Below are 13,991 nucleotides of genomic sequence, written 5' to 3'. Positions count from 1 at the left end.
TGTGTTCCTCCTGGAAGTACTTGGGGAGAATACTTCACTGCCTTTTTTTCTTTTTTCTTTTTCTTTTCTTTTTTTTTTTTTTTTAAGATTGATTTACTTGAAAGGCAGAGTTACACAGAGAGGCGAGGCAGAGAGAGAGAGGTCTTCCATCCACTAGTTCACTCTCCAATTGGCAGCAACGGCTGGAGCTGGCCGATCTGAAACCAGAAGCTGGGAGCTTCCTCTGGAACTCCCATGTGGGTGCAGGGGCCCAAGGACTCGGGCTATCTTCCACTGCCTTCCCAGGCCATAGTGGGGAGCACTATTGGAAGAGGAGCAGCCGGGACTTGAAACGGTGCCCATATGGGATGCTGGCTCTGCAGGTAGCAGCCTTACCTGCTATGCCACAGTGCTGGTCCCTTCACTGCCTTTTCTAGTCTCTAGGGGCTGCCTGCTCTGCTTGGCTCCTGACTGCTACCTTCATTTACAAAGCCAACAACAGTCACTCCTCTTGTATCTCCTGATGACACTCTTGTTAAAGACACTTGTGATTACATTGGCCCACCTGATAATACAGAACACTCATCTCAGTCACACCTGTGATCAGTCACACCTGGGAATTCCTTTTACTGTGTAGAGTAACATACTCCCAGGGATTAGAATAGGGACATCTTTGGGAGAAGATGGTGCTCAGGTCATGTAGGTAGTGATGGGGTGGGTGGCACAGCCCTGGATGTGTTTCAGAGAGAAGTAGCACAGTTCACTGATAGAGCAGATGTTGGGTGTGAGAGAAATAAATTGAGGATGATGGACTACATAGTTGGATGATTAAGGTTCTGGCAGTATGAATACTCATTGCTGATTTATCAGTTAATTTTACTGTTTGGTTTCTAAATTCGTTTGACCAAGATTTGGATTTCCAGTTGAATTTGAGATTTTTCGGGAGAGGGATCATGTTGGGTTTTGCTTCCTCGTTTATTCCTAATGCCTGGCTTTATGGTAGGCCTCAGTAATATTTGGTAAACTGGAATCTGCTTATTACATTTCATTGAAATATTGCTTGCAAAACTCTTTGTATCTTATGTATGTAAAATATATTTGCATATAGATAAACAAAAGTAATACATGCCATACATAATGTTGATAGAAGTAATATACCATGTAGAAGTTTGTTTTGATTTATTACACTTACCTTTTCACCTTTGTTTTCCTTTTGGTAGTGTAAAATATTTCATGAGCTCTGTTCTATTCTTTCCCTTTTCTTCCCTGCCTAAAAAAAAAGCCTTAAAGTCTTTAGCTGTGGTTTTTTTTTTTTTTTTTTTAATTTTTGACAGGTAGAGTGGACATTGAGAGAGAGACAGAGAGAAAGGTCTTCCTTTGCCGTTGGTTCACCCTCCAATGGCCGCCACGGTAGGCACGCTGCGGCCGGCGCACCGCGCTGATCTGATGGCAGGAGCCAGGTGCTTCTCCTGGTCTCCCATGGGGTGCAGGGCCCAAGCACTTGGGCCATCCTCCACTGCACTCCCTGGCCACAGCAGAGAGCTGGCCTGGAAGAGAGGCAACCGGGACAGGATCGGTGCCCCGACCGGGACTAGAACCTGGTGTGCCGGCGCCGCAGGCGGAGGATTAGCCTAGTGAGCCGCGGCGCCGGCCTTTTTTTTTTTTTTTGACAGACAGAGTTAGTGAGAGAGAGAGAGAAAGGTCTTCCTTCTGTTGGTTCACCCCCCAAATGGCCACCACGGCTGGTGCACTGCGCCAATCCGAAGCCAGGAGCCAGGTGCTTCTCCTGGTCTCCCATGTGGGTGCAGGGCCCAAGCACTTGGGCCATCCTCCACTGCACTCCTGGGCCACAGCAGAGAGCTGGACTGGAAGAGGAGCAACCGGGACAGAATCAGGTGCCCCCACAGGGACTAGAACCCGGTGTGCCGGCGCTGCAGGCAGAGGATTAGCCTAATGAGCCATGGTGCTGGCCTTTAGCTGTGTTTTAAGCTACCTCTCTTCAGTTACTTTTATTGTTTGCTCTTAAGAAGACTTCTCTGGAAGTATTGAACACACACACACAAACAGAAAATAATAGTTTTTTTAATGAACCCTATCTGTTAATAATATCAGTGTTGGATAAAAGTACACATGTATCACTTATATATATGTATTTTAAAGATTTTATTTATTTGACAAGCAGAGTTACAGAGAGAGAAAGAGGGAGAGAGGGAGAGAGGGAGAGGGTGAGGGAGAGAGAGAGAGAGAAAGGTCTTCCATTCACTGGCTCGTTCCCTAAAAGGCCACAACAGCTGGAGCTGATCCAGGCTAAAGCCAGGAACCAGGAGGCTCATCTGGGTCTCCCATGTGGATGTAGGAGCCCAAGCACTTGGCCATTTTCCGATGCTTTCACAGGGGCGTTAACAGGGATCTGGATTGGAAGTGGAGGAGGTGGGACTTGAACCAGTGCCCATATGGGATGCCTGTATTGCAGGCAGTGGCTTTGCCCTCCATGCCATAGTTCTGGCCCCTACCTATTTTTTTTTTTTCTTTTGAAAGGCAAGAGTGACAGAGATTTTTCCAACTACTAGTTCATTCCCCAAATGCCTGCAACAGCCAGGGTTATACCAGGCCAAAGCCCAGAACTCCATCCCGGTCTACCATGTAGGTGCCAGGGACACAGGACTTGAGCCATCACCTGTTGCCTCTCACAATGTGCATTAGCAGGAAGCTGGAGTAGGGAACAGAACCAGGACACAAACCCGGGCACTCTGATATGGAACGTGGGTGTCCCACAGCTGTGCCAAAGTCCTGCCCCTTAACCACTTTCAAAAGCAGTGATCTTTTTTGTTTACTTTTTTTAAAAGATTGTATATTTATTTATTTATTTATTTGAGAGAGAGGGTTACAGAGAGAGAGAGAGAGGGAGAGACAGAGAGAACAGTCTTTGATCCACTGGTTCGCTCCCCAAGTGACTGCAACAGCTGGAGTTGAGCCAATCTGAAGCCAGGAGCTGCTCCTGGGCATCTCACACGTGTGCCGGGGCCCGAGCACTTGGGTCGTCTTCTGCTACCGTACCAGGCCATAGCAGAGAGCTTGATGGGAAGAGGAGCAGCCAGGACCAGAACTGTCACCCATATGGGATGCTGCTGCTACAGGCGGAGGCTTGGCCTACTAAGCCACAGCATTGGCCCCAAAAGCAGTTATCTTAAAACCACTTCCAAAGATTCTTTGGAATATAGTATTTGACTTCTGTATTTCTCAGGATTCTGTTGGTTTCAGCATTTTTCCAGTGTGCTGCGATCCCCAGGATTCGTATTTGCCTTTCTTAGAGGGCTTCTTGCTCTTAATCATTGGGCATTTTCTTCCTCATAGGTGGCTTCCTGCTTCCCTTAGCTACAGCATATGCTTGCCGTCTTAAGGCACTTGAGGTGTCTTTTTTTTTTTTTTTTTTTTTAAGACCTTTTCTTTTAATTGAATGGGAAGGAGAGAGGAGGTAAGGATTGGTATTCAGAAAATCTGTAGAGTAAGAAATTTTGAGAGGAAGTGAAATAGCAACAGGAAAATCGGAATTTAGGGGCCAGCTTGTGGCACAGTGATGCCGGCATCCCGTCACTGTGAGAGCCCATGTGATTGGAGCTCTGCTTCCACTCCAGCTTCCCACTACACGCCTGGGGGAGCAGTGGAAGATGGCTCAGGTGCAGCCACATGAGAGACCCAGCTGGTGTTCCAGGCTCTTGCCTTCTGTTTGGCCATTGTGGCCATTTGGGGAATGAACCAGTGGGTGGGAGATTTCTCTGTCTTTCCTTCTCTAACTGTCTTTCAAATAAATAAAACTTTTTTTTAAGGTTTTTCTTTTTTTTTTTTAATTTACTTAATAGTTGGAGTTACAGAGAGAGCGAAGGAGAGAGAGAGGGAGAGGGAGAGGGAGAGAGAGAGAGAGAGAGAGAGAGAGAGGTCTTCCATCTGCTGGTTCACTCCCCAGATGGCTGCAATGGTTGGAGCTGCGCCAATCCGAAGCCAGGAGCCAAGAGCTTCTTCTGGGTCTCCCACACGGGTGCAGGGGCCCAAGGACTTGGGCCATCTTCTGCTTTCCCAGGCCATAGGAGAGAGCTGGATGGGAAGTGGAGCAGCTGGGACTCAAACCAGCGTCCATATGGGATGCTGGCGCTTCAGGCTGGAGCTTTACCCGGTACACCACAGCACCCCCGAAATAATAAATCTTAAAGAATTAAATAAATCTTAAAGAAAAAAATTGGAATTTAGATATCAACAGCACAACCTTTTCTAATGGAATTTTTCTTGTCTCTGGCAGATTATTTTGCAAACTCTTCTCACATGCCTTCGTGGCAGCCTGCTTTAAATTTTAATTATTATCATTAAAACCTTTTGAAAGAAAGATTCAATGGTGTTATGACTTAGGGAGAAATCAGGATATGCGGAGAGCATAGAATCCTATGATAAATGAGGTGACATTAAAGTAATCATAGATTCAGAGATGTGTGCGGCAAGCCTTTTGAAATAGGCCATGGTTGCAGACAGGAGAGACCAGCCTGGAGATGATCATGTTACATAAAGCTCTGTCCTTATAAGGCTGAGAATGTTTCTATTGCAGTTACATTGAGGATATAAAGGACAAAGTCCCTGAGAGTAGTGGTTGTCATGGAAGTCAGAAATAAATAGTCTTGGAAGATTTGGGTCTGAAGTATGCCACCCAGAAATACTGGTCCCATCACACAAGTGGGAGTTACTTGTCTACTGGTAAAAGTGCGCTGCCTTGCAGAGAGGGGCTGGGTTATTACCATGCTGCTGGCATGGCAATGTTGAGATTTTTTTGTTAGCTGATTAGTGTTGTGGGTGATTCAGATCATACGAAAGTACAGACTGTGAGAAGACAAAGTGGGGAGGACTTCGGGGTCGTGAGGAGGTCACGTGTTGCTTACCGTTTTCAGTTTGTATAAAGCAGTAGTGCTGCCCGCACCCATGCGGACGCAGGTGCCTGCGGTGCTGCCCCGTTACAGGGAGTTTTCAGTCGTCCCAGTCCAGGGAGCACAGGCGCCCAGAAAGACAGCCAGCGGCTCTTTGGTCGGAATGCTTGTCTGAACTTCCTTGACTTGCTTCTGACAGACTGGTGGCGTCCCGTTTAGCAAGGGTCATGGCATGAGCACTTCTAGGGAAGAGGGGAGACAGGTGGGAGGAGGAGGCAGGGAGAAATGGCAGAATGGCACATCGAAATTTGAGTTTTCTTACCAACTTATTCCATATTTAGTGAGCCCTTTTTTTTCTTTCTGCTTTGGTTTCTGATCCTTTGCCTTGGTGGGGGGGATGCTTGAGGAAAAATGGAAGGAATTGTCACGTGACCTTGTTCTTCCATGGATACAAGTTGGGAAACCAGCAGAGATGAATTTTCCTTCACTCTCTAGTTTAAAGTGCCTGGACAATTTTCTAGCATTGTCTGTTGTTTCTCAAAGAGAAATTTGACAGAGAGCCCACGTGACTACCAGAATCCAGCTTCTCATTGTCCTTAGAAAGGACTGACAGGAGCACTAATAACAGTAGTGTTTGTTTAAAAATTCTGCCCATTTTCTGTTCGAAACTTGATCTTTGTGCCTCCTTGAATTTTGACTTAAATGTTGATCTTTCGAGGTATGTATTGATAAGCAGGTAGTCTGTGTCAAGGATTAGTTGAGCTTGAGATTCTATTGCATTCCTATGGAGTTAATTACTGTTGAAACAGTCTTCATATGAACTGTGTTTATTCCTTTTGAAGATGTGTATACATACACATCCCTGTTTTCTTACATTATATATCTATGTTATCTTTAATAATAAACATAAATGAGCATATTTAGATTATCTGTGAAGATATGTAAGAAGCTGGTAATTCTGATTGATCTGAGGGAACCAGTGGGAAATTAGGGAGTGGGGTTTGGAAGGTTGTACCTTATGTTAATTGTCTTTTTTATATTTGAGAGTTTTCCCTGTGTATTACAGATCAAATTTATAGTAAAAGAAAAAAGGTTAATTTCAATACTATACAATTTTAAGGGTATATGTGTGGACAGTGGTTAGGACATCACCTGGAACACCCACATCCTACTTTAGACTGCCTGGCTTCCAGCCCTCGTGCCCCTGACTCTAGCTTCCTGCTGCTGTGCACCCAGGAATGACTCAAGCAGTTGGATCCGTGCCACCCATGTCAGAGACCTGGATTGGGGTCAGGATCCTGACTTTGGCCTAGTCCTGCCCAACTGTTGTAGGCAGTCGGGGAGTGAACCAGCAGAAGGAAGATCCTCTAACTCTGTTTCTCTCTTTGTTCCTCTGCATTTCGAGTAAAATAGTATACAATTTTAAAGACCTTCTGTTCTCTTCACAGTGATACCCTGAGAGAAGATGGGAAAGGGCTGCAAGGTTGTGGTTTGCGGATTGTTATCTGTGGGGAAAACTGCAATTTTGGAGCAGCTTCTCTATGGGAATCACACCATAGGTAAGGTCATTTCCTCTAGATTCTCTTGAGGGTCTGGGAGTTGGCTAGAACTTATTTGTCAGATATGCTCAACTGAAGATGCATGATCGGAAATATGAGTGAGGTGTAATCAAGGGGGCGCCGAAAGTTAGAAAAGAAGAGAAATTTAGGAGAGAAAGTAGGGGAGAGAAAAAGTATCTTTGATGTTAATGAAATCCAAGAATGCTTGCTGTAAGTTATAACAGGTACAATAAGAAATGGCAAAAAGTCTTTTTTTAAAAAGCTTTTATTTCATAAATATAAATTTCATAGGTACAGCTTTAGGAATATAGTGATTCATCCCCCCATACTCACCCTCCCACCCCCATTCCCGTCCCACTTCCTAATCCCTCTCCCATCCCATTCTTCATTAAGGTTCATTTTTAATTATCTTAAATACAGATGATCAACTCTATACTAAGTAAAGATTTCAACAGTTTGCACCCACACAGACACACAAAGTATAAAGTACAGTTTGAAGACTGGTTTTACCGTTAATTCTCGTAGTACAAATTATTAAGGACAGAGATCCTACATGGGGAGCAAGTGCACAGTGACTCTTGTTGTTGCTTTAACAATTGTCACTCTTGTTTATGGTGTCAGTAATCACCAGAGGCTCTTGTCATGAGCTGCCAAGGCTATGGAAGCCTTTTGAGTCCATTAGCTCTGTCAGTATTTAGACAGGGCCATAAGCAAAGTGGAAGTTCTCTCCTCCCTTCAAAGAAAACTACCTCCTTATTTCATGGCCCCTGCTTTCCACTGGGATCTCCCTCACAGAGATCCTTCATGTAGGTCATTTTTTGCTGTAGAGTCTTGGCTTTCCATGCCTGAAATGCTCCCATGGGCTTTTCAGCCAGATCCGAATGCCTTAAGGACTGATTCTGAGGCTAGTGCTGTTTAGGGCATTTGTCATTTTCTGAGTCTGCTGTGTGGCTTGCTTCCCATGTTGGAAATTCTCTTCTTTTAAGTTCATCTATTGTTATTAGCAGACACTTGGTCTTACTTATGCAGTCCCTTTGACATTTAATCCTATCTTTATGATCAGTTATGAACTTAAACTGATCACTTTAACTAGTAAGGTGGCATTGGTACCTGCCAACTTAATGGGATTTGGAGTCCCATGGCAAGTTTTTAGCTTTCCCCATAGGGGTGAGTCTGAGGGAACGTGTGCTGAACTGTACGTCTCCTCCCTCTCTCATTCCCACTCTTAGTTTTTGCTGAGATCAAATTTTCTTTTTCTTTTTTTTCTTTTTGACAGGCAGAGTAGATAGTGAGAGAGAGAGAGACAGAGAGAAGGGTCTTCCTTTTGCCGTTGGTTCACCCTCCAATGGCCGCTGCGGCCAGCGCATCTCGCTGATCCAAAGCCAGGAGCCAGGTGCTTTTCCTGGTCTCCCATGCGGGTGCAGGGCCCAAGCACTTGGGCCATCCTCCACTGCCTTCCCGGGCCATAGCAGAGAGCTGGCCTGGAAGAGGGGCAACCGGGATAGAATCCGGCGCCCCGACCGGGACTAGAACCCGGTGTGCCGGCGCCGCAAGGCGGAGGATTAGCCTGTTAAGCCACGGCGCCGGCCTGGGATCAAATTTTCAATTGGATTTATACACCTATGAATAATTCTGTATTAAGTAAAGAGTTCAACCAATGGTATTAAGTAGAAAAAGAAAAATAGTAAAAAAATAAAATAAAATAAGCTGTTCCTCAACAGTCAGGACAAGGGCTGTTCAAGTCATTGCTTCTCATAGTGTCAGTTTCACTTCCACAGGTTTTCTTTTAGGTGCTCTGTTGTCACAGTGCACGGAGAACATAGGATATTTGTCCCTTTGGAACTGGCTTATTTCACTCAGTATGATGTTTTCCAGATTGTTCCATTTTGTTGCAAATGACTGGATTTCGTTTTTGTTTTTGGTTTTGGTTTTTTCTGCTGTGTAGTATTCCATAGAGTACATATGCCATAATTTCTTTATCTAGTCTTCTGTTCATGGGCATTTAGGTTGATTCCATGTCTTAGCTATTGTGAATTGAGCTGCAATAAACATGGAGGTACAGATAGCTCTTTTATTTGCTAATTTCATTTCCCTTGGGTACATTCCGAGGAGTGAGATGGCTGGGTAATATGATAGGTCTGTATTCAGATTTCTGAGGTATCTCCAACCTGCCTTCCATAGTGACTTTACCAGTTTGCATTCCCACCAACAGTGGATTAGGGTACCTTTATCCCTATATCCTTGCCCACATTTGTTGTTGATTTCTGTATGAAAGCCATTCTAACTGAGGTGAGGTGAAACTTCATTGTGGATTTGATTTGCATTTCCCTGATGACTAGTGATCCTGAACATTTTTTCATGTGTCTGTTGGCCATTTTGATTTCCTCTTTTGAAAAACGTCTAAGTCCTTGGCCCATCTCTTAACTGGGTTGTTTGTTTTGTTGTGGAGTTTCTTGACCTCTTTGTAGATTCTGGTTATTAATCCTTTGTCAGTTGCATAGTTTGCAAATAATTTCTCCCATTCTGTCAGTTGCCTCTTCACTTTCCTGACTGTTCATTTTGCGGTACAGAACCTTGTCAATTTGAGGTAACCCCAGTTGTTAATTTTGGCTTTGGCTACCTCTGGGGTCTTTTCCAAGAACTCTTTGCCTGTGCCAATATCTTTCAGGGTTTCTCTGATGTTCTCTAATAATTTGATGGTATTGGGTCATAGATTTAGATCTTTAATCCATGTTGAGTGGATTTTTGTATAAGATTTAAGGTAGGGGTCTTGCTTCATACTTCTGCATGTGGAAATCCAGTTTTTCCAGCACTGTTTGTTGAAGAGATTGTCCTTGCTCCAAGGGTTATTTTTAGCTTCTTGATCAAATGTAAGTTGGTTGTAGATGTTTGGATCAATTTCTGGCATTTCTGTTCTGCTCCATTGGTCTGTCCATCTGTTTTTGTACCAGTACCAGGCTGTTTTGATTATAACTGCCTTTTAGTATTTCTTGAAATCTAGTATTGTGATGCCTCCAGCTTTGTTTTTATTGTATAAGATTCCTTTAGATATTTGAGGTCTCCTATGCCTCTATATGAATTTCAGCATCATTTTTTCTAGATCTGAGAAGAATGTCCATGGTATTTTAATTGGTATTGCATTGAATCTGTCAATTGCTTTTGGAAGAATGAACATTTTGATAATATTGATTCTTCCAATCCATGAACATGGAAGATTTTTCCATTTTTTTGTATCTTCTATTTCTTTCTTTAATGTTTTATAAGTCTCATTGCAGAGATCTTTGACATCCTTGGTTAAATGTATTCCAAGGAATTTGATTTTTTTTTTGTAGCTATTGTGAATGGGATTGATCTTAGTTCTTTCTCATCCATGGTGTTGTCTGTGTATACAAATGATTTTTGTATATTGATTTTATATCCTGCTACTTTACCAAACTCTTCTATGAGTTCCAATAGTGTCTTAGTAGAGTTCTTTGGATCCCCTATAAATAATCATGTCATCTGCAAATAGGGATAGTTTGACTTCCTCCTTCCCAATTTGTATCCTTTTCATTTCTTTTTCTTGCCTAATGGCTCTGGCTAAAACTTTCAGTACTATATTGAAAAGCAGTGGTGAGAGTGGGTATCCCTGTTTGGTTCTGGATCTTAATGAGAATGCCTTCAATGTTTTCTCACTCAGTAGGATGCTGGCTGTGGGTTTGTTATAAATTGCCTTGATTGTGTTGAGGAATGTTCCTTCTATACACAATTTGCTTAGAGTTTTTATCATGAAAGGGTGTTGTATTTTATCAAATGCTTTCTCTGCACTATTGAGATAATCATATGATTTTTGTTCAGCAGGTTGTTAATATGTTGTATCACATTGATTTGAAAATGTTGAACTATCCCTGCATACCAAGGATAAATCCCATTTGGTCTGGGTGGACAATCTTTCTGATGTGTTGTTAGATTCATTGGTTAGAATTTTGTTGAGGATTTTTGCATCTATGTGCATCAGGGAAATTGGTCTGTAAATCTCTTTATTTGTTGCATCTTTTTCAGGTTTAATAATTAAGATGATGCTGGCTTCATAGAAAGAATTTGAGAGAATTCCCTCTCTTTCAATTGTTTTAAATAACTTGAGAAGAATTGGAGTTAGTTCTTAAATGTCTGGTAGAATTCAGCAGTGAAGCCATCTGGTCCTGGGCTTTTCTTTGTTGGGAGGGCCTTTATTACTGATTCAATTTCCATCTTGATTATGGCTCTGTTTAGGTTTTCTGTGTCTCATGGCTCAATTTAGGTAGGTTGTATGTGTCCAGGAATGTATCCATTTCTTCTAGGTTTCCCAGTTTGTTGGCATACAACTCTTTGTAGTAATTTCTGTTGACACTTTTTATTTCTGTGGTGTCTGTTGTTACATGTCCTTTTTCATCTCTAATTTTATTGATTTGGGTCTTCTCTCTCCTTTTTTTGTTTAGTTGGGCCAATGGTGTGTCAATTTTATTTTATTTTTTCAAAAAACCAGCTCTTTGTTTTGCTGACCTTTTGTATTGTTTTTTTGGATTCAATTTTGTTGGTTTCATTAATTTTAATTACTTCTTTTCTCCTACTAGTTTTGGTTTTGGTTTGCTGTTGTCTTTCTAGATCTTGAGAAGCATTGATAGCTCATTTATTTGGTGCCTTTCTAATTTCTTGATGTAGGCACCTGTTGCTATAAACTTCCCTCTTAACACTATTTTTACTGTACCCCAAAAGTTTTTTTTTTTTAAAGATTTATTTACTTATTTATTTGAAAGTCAGAGTTACACAGAGAAAGGAGAGGCAGAGAGAGGTCTTCCATCAAATGGTTCACTCCCCAATTGGCTGCAATGCCTGGAACTGCGCCGATCCGAAGCCAGGAGCCAGCAGCTTCTTCCGGGTCTCTCACACGGGTGCAGGGGCCCAAGGACTTGGGCCATCTTCTACTGCTTTCCCAGGCCATAGCAGAGAGCTGGATTGGAAGAGGAGCAGCCAGGACTAGAACCGGCGCCCATATGGGATGCCGGTGCTTCAGGCCAGGGCGCCACAGCGCCGCCCATGTACCCCAAAAGTTTTGATATGTTGTGTTGTCATCTTCATTTGTTTCCAGAAATTTTTTTATTTCTCTGTTGATTTCTTCTGTGACCCACTGTTCGTTCAGGAGCATGCTGTTCAGTCTCCATGTGTTTGCGTGTGCTCTAGAGATTCCTGAGTTGCTGATTTCCAGCTTCATTCCACTGTGGTCCGAGAAGATGTCTTTGAATTTGCTGAGACTTGAGAAAGTTCCATGCACTTCTGAGAAGAATGTGTGTTCTGCAACTGTAGGATGAAAAGTTCTGTAGATATCTGTTAGGTCTGTTTGGTCTATAGTGTCGATTAAATCTGTTTCCTTCTTGAGTTTCTGTCTGGTTGATCTGTCTCCATTACTGAAAGTGGAGTATTGAAGTCCCCCAATACTATTGTACTGGAGTCTAAGTCTCCGTTTAAATCCCTTAACATTTCTTTTTGATAGCCAGGTGCCCTGTGATTAGGTGCATATACGTTTATAATAGTTACATCTTCCTGTTGAATTGATATAGTGCCCTTGTTTGTCTCTTTTAACAGCTTTTGTGTTAAAGTTTATTTTATCTGATGTTAAGATGGCTACACCAGCTGTTTTTTGGTTTCTGTTGGCAAGGAATATCTTCTTCCATCCTTTCACTTTCAATCTGCATGCTTCTTTGTTGGTGAGATGTATTTCTTGTAGGCAGCAAATAGATGGGTTTTGTTTTTTAAATCCATTCAGCCAGTCTGTGTCTTTTAACCAGAGAGTTGACGCCATTTACATTCAAGGTGAATATTGATAAATAATAACTTTGTCCTCCCATTTTCCCAAAAATATGCATATTCTTTACTTTGAATTTCCTTTGAACTTTAGCTAGGAGATTTTATGCCTTCACCTTTTTTTTTTTTTTTTTTTTTTTTTTTTTTTTTTTAATTTTTGACAGGCAGAGTGGACAGTGAGAGAGAGACAGAGAGAAAGGTCTTCCTTTGCCGTTGTTTCACCCTCCAATGGCCGCCGCGGTAGGCGCGCTGCGGCCGGCGCACCGCGCTGATCCGATGGCAGGAGCCAGGTGCTTCTCCTGGTCTCCCATGGGGTGCAGGGCCCAAGGACTTGGGCCGTCCTCCACTGCACTCCCTGGCCACAGCAGAGAGCTGGCCTGGAAGATGGGCAACCGGGATAGGATCGGTGCCCCGACCAGGACTAGAACCCGGTGGTGTGCTGGCGCCGCAAGGTGGAGGATTAGCCTAGTGAGCCACGGCGCCGGCCAGCCTTCACCTTTTTTTCATAGGGATAACCATGTTTCTGTGTTTCTGTGTGCAACACATCCTTAAGCATCTTTTGTAGGGCTGGACGGGTGGTGACAAATTCTTTCAATTTCTGTTTGTTATGGGAAGTCTTTATTCACCTTCATTCACAAATGAGAGCTTTGCAGGATATAATATTCCGGGGTGACAGGTTTTTTTCTCTTAAGATTTGGACTATATCTCATTATTCTCTCCTAAGCTGTAGGGTTTCTGACGAGAAGTCTGCTGTGAGTCTTAACTGGAGATCCTCTGAATGTAATCTGTTGTTTCTCTGGTGTTCATTTTAGAATTTTCTGTTTATCTTTTACTCTGGTGAGTTTGATTACAAGGTGTCTTGGCGAAGATCTCTTCTGGTCATGTCTATTGGGAGTTTTGTGTGCTTCCTGTACTTAGATGTCCTTTTCTTCCTCCAAACCTGGAAATATTTCTGCTATTATTTCACTAAAAAGGCCTTCTAATCCTTTCTCCCTCTCCATGACTTCAGGAACTCCTAGAACCTGTATGTTGGTTTTTATTTTTATTTTTTTATAGTATCCTATAGATTCCCAACAGTGTTTTTTAGTTTTTAAATTTCCTCTTCTTGTCTTTGGTGTGACTGTATGCTTTTCTGTGGTTTGTCTTCTAAGTCCAAAATTCTTTCTTCTGTTTCACCGATTCTGTTGTTAAAGCTCTCCACTGCATTTTTCATTTGTTCAATTGAATTCTTCATTTTATTTTGATTTCTCTTTAGGATCTCAGTTTCATGGGAGAAATTTTCTTTCATGTTCTTCATGGATTTCACTAGTTCTCACATTTGCTTTCGATTTCTTCTATGTAATCATCTGATCAATTTTTTAAATTCCATTTCTTGCATTTCTTCTATCTCATCATCTTCATAATCTAGTTTTGAAGTGTCTTGTTCTTTATATATATATATATATATATATATAATTTTTTGACAGGCAGAGTGGACAGAGAGAGACAGAGAGAAAGGTCTTCCTTTTGCCGTTGGTTCACCCTCCAGTGGCCGCCGCGGCCAGCACACTGCGGCCAGCGCACCGCGCTGATCCGAAGCCAGGAGCCAGGTGCTTCTCCTGGTCTCCCATGGGGTGCAGGGCCCAAGCACTTGGGCCATCCTCCACTGCACTCCCTGGCCACAGCAGAGAGCTGGCCTGGAAGAGGGGCAACTGGGACAGAATCCGGCACCCCGACCGGGACTAGA

The 13,991-nt window shown here is 42.8% G+C and overlaps 1 protein-coding gene across 3 annotated transcripts in view; it reads left to right on the top strand.

Annotated features, from left to right (window-relative positions):
- Positions 1-13,991, top strand: part of NKIRAS1 (NFKB inhibitor interacting Ras like 1) — a 48,524-nt gene that overhangs the window by 2,221 nt on the left and 32,312 nt on the right. For 2 of the 3 annotated variants that reach the window (XM_062215271.1, XM_062215252.1), the window contains exon 2: positions 6,335-6,445. In XM_062215271.1, coding sequence (XP_062071255.1) covers positions 6,352-6,445 — 94 coding nt within the window. In that variant the 5' untranslated portion in view covers positions 6,335-6,351. Of the gene's footprint in view, positions 1-6,334; positions 6,446-13,991 lie in introns of those variants that run through there. The other variant, XM_062215261.1, reaches the window with a different exon arrangement.

This window comes from Lepus europaeus, chromosome 2 (genome assembly GCF_033115175.1).
Source record: "Lepus europaeus isolate LE1 chromosome 2, mLepTim1.pri, whole genome shotgun sequence".
Classification (NCBI taxonomy): domain Eukaryota; kingdom Metazoa; phylum Chordata; class Mammalia; order Lagomorpha; family Leporidae; genus Lepus; species Lepus europaeus.
This window is presented reverse-complemented; position numbering and strand designations above follow the sequence as displayed.